Source organism: Helicoverpa zea, chromosome 11 (assembly GCF_022581195.2).
Source record: "Helicoverpa zea isolate HzStark_Cry1AcR chromosome 11, ilHelZeax1.1, whole genome shotgun sequence".
NCBI lineage: Eukaryota > Metazoa > Arthropoda > Insecta > Lepidoptera > Noctuidae > Helicoverpa > Helicoverpa zea.
The window spans coordinates 7,038,759-7,044,161 of NC_061462.1; the positions used below are offsets into that span (position 1 = coordinate 7,038,759).

The window sequence follows — 5,403 nt, forward strand, 5'->3', positions numbered from 1 at the left end:
TACAACAAAGAAAAAATCATTGAAATCCGTTCAGTAGTTCGGAAGATTAGCGTGTACAAACAAACAGACATACAGACATACAGACATACAGACAAACAGACAGAATTTTTTTTTTGGATTTGTGCTCCATTACTGTTTCTAAACCCCACCCAATTATTATTTTTTTAATATATTCAATGTACAGACACAGTTTTTTTACAGATTTATTATATGTATAGATAATATTTTTTTTTTTTATATATTTACATTGGGGAGAAAGTCTGACACCAGTCTAACCAAGGGGTATCGGGTTGCCCGGGTAACTGGAAGCCGACCCCAACATGATTGGGAAAAAGGCTCGGAGGAGGACATTGGGGAGAAAGGGTAACACTTATGGTATGTCTGCGCCTTTCTCCTGACTGGTTTTGGGTTGGGGAGGTATTGTGGAGGATGTTTGAGGAGGGATAGGTTTTTTCAATTAAGTATATAATATATACATAATAAATAAAATATAAAACTAAATTTACGGATATGGTACAGAAGTAGAATCGGCGGTTACAAATGGGCTAGTTGTTGTTGTTAAACCGCTTGAGCTGCCTGACAATCTGAAAAATGTGATTGTGCATGGTGTCCATAGCTTCTGGCGTCAGCTGGGTTATGTCATAGGGGCTCGAACCATCCGCCACAATCAAGTGGTCATTCCGAGTGGAAGAAAAGCGAAGACATTCCTGAGTCAGGTGTTTCCAGGTCTGAATGCTAATCCCGTCACATGGACACAGATTATCGGGGGTGATGTGGAAGCGGTGAAGATATGATTTGTGGTAGCCGTGGTTGGATAAATATTGCGTGATCGCGAAGTTTGGTTTGACTGAAGCTAAATATATTTGGAGTTGCTCATAGCTGGGGATAAGAGTTTTGATGTGAGTTGCTGTGTCATAGAGATCAGAGGCTGCCTGGCGGCAGAGGAGATTATTCTTATATTTAACGTAACTGATTGGGATCGATGCATAGTCACAGGAACGGTGAAGATTGGCAGCAGATTTAGCGGCGGAATCAGCCAGTTCGTTGCCTGGAATCCCGATATGGGATTTAATCCAAGCGAACGATATACTGAGGCTAGCAGACTCAGCATCTAAGAGGAGATTGTGGACTTGCGTAGCAAAATGGTTCGAGCTATAGGGGTTTGCCAGTTCTGTAAGGGCGGACTTGCAGTCTGAAAGGACTGTGGCAGGAGAGGATCTCCGGTCTATAAGCAGCTTGCAGGCATGCAGTATTGCAAGCATTTCGGCCTGGAACACCGAACAGCACTCGTGGAGTTTCAGTTTTTTAATATATCTGACGCTATTGTTTTGTATAATAACGACAGCAGCACCTACCCTGTCGTTGTGCTTGCTGCCGTCGGTGTATACTTGGGTAGTGTCGGGACCACACACTGCAGCAATTTCTTGCACTGATTTTAACTCATTGATTTTAATGCCATTCCTGAGAGAGGGGTGAAGGAAGTAAGTTGGGTGGGTGGGGGTTTCCAGTGGGATGTCAGAGGGTAGAAAAGAAGAGAAGCCGTTGAGTTTGGTGCGTTCGCAATCAGCTATTGCAAGAATTTTCGAGGGAAGAGGAGTAAGGTTGGCAAGCGAGATTGCCGTGGGGGTGTTCACAGTGCGGAATCCCTGAATAATTTTGAGGGCAAAGAGCCGTTGTAATGAGAGGAGTTTTTTCCGAATGTACGAGTATCGCAGTGCGCCGGACCATATGCTCGCGGCGTAGTAAATGATTGGCTGTATTACCTGCTCGTAAATGATACGTATATTATCTGCGTGGACGCCCCAAGTGGGTCTGACAAAAATGGTGAGTTTGTTTAATATTTTTTTAGATTTTTCTATGGTATAGGTTGCATGCTGCGTAAATCGCATCTTACGGTCTATGACAACTCCCAGGTATTTGAAAGAGTTGACAAAACTGATTTTTTGGTCGTCTATTTTAATGATGCATTTGACTGATTTGTTTGTGAACCCCATTGCTTGAGTTTTGGAAGGCCCGAAGGAGAGCTTGACGGATTTCCCCCATGCTGTGATCTTTGAGAGCATAATATTTGTTAAGTTTTCGAGTGCGGTGGTGTCTTTCGCGTGGGTAACAAGCAGTACGTCATCGGCGTAAGCTTAAAGGTGGCAGCCAGATGGCAGTTCCATTGAAAGAAGGTCATCCAGGATCGCGTTCCACAAGGTAGGTCCGCAGACCGATCCCTGTATGCAACCCCTGGTCATGCTCTTTTCTACTTGGCAGTCTGCGAATCTTGGCTAAGAATTGTAATTTCAAATTAATTTTATTAAAAAACCATGGAATTCATCTTCCAAAAGTAGTCATTAGTTTATTGATTAGTGCTACATTGTCATCGCATTTCAATCTTCTTCTTCATCGTGGATACGTTAAAAAATCAAGTAATTATAGAATATGAGTACCGTGGTGCAGCAACGCGGCACAAGCGGCGCGTAACATTAACGACGTTTACGGAGCTAACACTGCTAATCAACGCACCACCTGTTATTGGTGTCCTCGCTTCCGTTTTGGAAATTTCGACCTGAAAGTTAACCGAAGACTTTGGTCGACAAAGATGAATTAAAGGCGATTGTGGAAGCTGATGATACACAATCTACGGCTAAAGCTTTCGACGTTAGCGTCAAAACAATATTGATCCATTTGCGCCAAATTGGCAATGTAAAAAAGCTTAACAAATGGGTGTCCCACGAACTCAATGAACGCTAGCGCGAAGTACGCGTCGAGACGTGCCTTGCACTGCTCAACAGACACAAATGATTGATTTTTTCCGTCGTCCGCAAGGCACCAGACCTTGCGCACACACACTACAACTTTTTCCAGAATTTGGATAAGTTTTTGTTGGGTAAAAAATTCAGTACCCGAGAGGCAGAAAAAAAAGGCCTCTCGGGTACCTACTGAATGAACAAATGGTTGCCTCCCGTCCAGCTAATTTCTTTAAGAAGGGCATCAATTCACTGCCACTGCGTTGGCAAAGAAGCATTAATTGCATGGGTAATTACTTTGATAAATACAAATAAAAAATACATGAAAAAAAAACGTTTACATTTTTTCATACAAAACGGCAATTTCATATGTAAAGACCTATTATTTTGAGTAGAGCCTGAAAGTTATATAGCCGGCCGTAGACGAAACAAACAGCTAAAAGGTTAGTTCTCGTAATTAGACCATTAAATAAAGTTATTCATTGTAAACGAATTATATAGCTATATGGAATTGGTAAATATACAAATTGATCACCGAGCACCATCGTTTGTCCGTTTATACGTATATCGATACTACTGCTCAACATTTTAAATAAGGATAATTAATTTTCGCATGCAATGAAGAGCCAATTCGCAAAATGGTTTTACATCACGCCAACTTTTTTCGCAGGCTTTAAAGATTTAAAAACCGTTTGTCCAACGGACAAGGAAAGTATAAAATGTTCGAGCAAAAACAAAAAGGAGGTACCTACGTTCTAGCAAACCTGTTCATAGCTTTTTATTAGACCGAAACAATATCCAAAGAAATTGTCAAGCAATTTTTCTTAACAAGTACCTAGTCTTATTATGGCCATTACTCACCAAAATAATATTTTTTATTCTCTTTGAGGTTGACTCACAAAAGACATTCTCATACTAGATAAGAACTGAAATATTAAAATCATGATAAAAAAAACCTCTTTGGTTTAATTTCACAAACGCACAGCATTATATCCATTATATTACGCCTTTTATCATCAACGTTAAATATGAAATAACAATCGTTATTTATCTGTCTCTATTATCCACTTGTTTATTTTTGCAAGAGGACAATTCAAACATTTCAATATTTATATTCGTTCGGATAGGTATCGCTTCTGTTTGATCCTCAATTGCGTAGATCGTTATTTCTTGTTTAATGTCGAAGAGTTAAAATGGTTTTCGGAGATGAAACTATTTTATATGCCTAGGTCTTTGGTCTTTGTAGACATTTCAATACAGCTACTAATCCAATGTTTAAGCGTGGGTTTGTTAAGTAACGAATCAGTCCCAGTAATCAATATACCCACAAATTCAATAATAATTGCCTTAATCGCTGTCGACTTACAGTATCGTAGCTGTCGTAGCACCCCGCTACGAACATTGCGCTACGTCCGTAGCAAATCTGCCATTGATAAGTATTTTCTATCTTAATGTTATAAGATTTACATTATTCAAATTAGAATAAGGTAATAAAATCCTCTTTATCCATTCGAACTTGAAATTTCGATTGTAAAAGAAAAATGGGCCTTTCATAATATAAAAAATGTATTTAATCTTATTTTTAGTAATGGCCAATCTATGTAAAATATTACCTCTCTATGAAATATGAAGAAAAATCGACGTAGTCGCTACGGACAGTTAACTTGTAGTGAAATTCGAATGCATCAATTCTCCGTAGGAGGCGAAATAGGCGAATGGTTGAATGGACAGCGGCCAGTGGAGCATGAACGTGAATACCACGAGCCAATACCGCTCCCAGCCGAGCCGTCTCCTATCTCGTCACAACATGCGTGCAGATGATGCTATTGTGTCAGTTGCCTGTCCATTCACCGCAAAGACATTTGTAATATGTAGCCATAAACTACTGCATCATCTCATTATTACGAATTTGTCTTCAAAATGTTTAACAAATTTATGCAAAAATTTAGTAGGCGAAAAAGCCTCTCTTGCAATAAGATTTGGCCTGCAAAATTCGTGTGCCATGTAGGCAAATTGCAGCCATGTTTGTTTTTCAGTATGTGTGCCGCTTAACAACTAAGCTTTACATCTGCGGTAATAAACTGGACGCACACGAGGACACGGCCGGCCGGCCCCGAAGCTTACGACATCGGTGCAAATTCAGCCATCGGTAGAAATCCGGCGAACACACTGCACGCTCGCGTTGCCACACTGACCTCTTTTATTTCTTGCAAAAAGATCTCCAAACAGACCGTAAACCACGTAAACCAAGCGTTTATTTCATTTCCAAATAAAAATAAAACAATACCCCAGCCCTACTGTAAAATTAAAGTTATAATAATTGATTATTGAATATTCATTTATCCACGGTATTGGCATGGAAAACAATCATGATGTTTTTGGCATGGTTGCCAAATCGTTTGTCTACAAACTTCGTGCTATGAATTTATTTTAGTATTTGATCCTGACATAAGTCTCTATGCGGGTTTATAAAACATTGTGGGTGTACCCGCATTAGGGATATTTATTTCTTCCTACTTGGAGTCATAATAGAGTTTCTCGTAAATACGTAAACTTTGCAACGAGGTGGGGATTAAAACGAAAGACTGGTTACAATTAATAAAAACAGTGAAAGTTTCGTAATAATGTTTCATGCAGCTCATACGTAACAAGAAATTGCAGCGCGCTG

At 39.8% G+C, this 5,403-nt stretch overlaps 1 protein-coding gene across 1 annotated transcript; it reads right to left on the bottom strand.

The window, feature by feature from the left end:
- Positions 1 to 545: 545 nt before the first annotated feature.
- Positions 546 to 1,262, bottom strand: LOC124634695. The gene has a single exon (XM_047170353.1). The coding sequence runs from the start codon at positions 1,260 to 1,262 to the stop codon at positions 546 to 548; it is 717 nt and encodes a 238-aa protein (XP_047026309.1).
- Between the last annotated feature and the right edge of the window lie 4,141 nt (positions 1,263 to 5,403).

Excerpts from the sequence above, each read along its gene's own strand:
- LOC124634695 (XM_047170353.1), bottom strand. The coding sequence starts at position 1,262 with ATGCTTGCAATACTGCATGCCTGCAAGCTGCTTATAGACCGGAGATCC.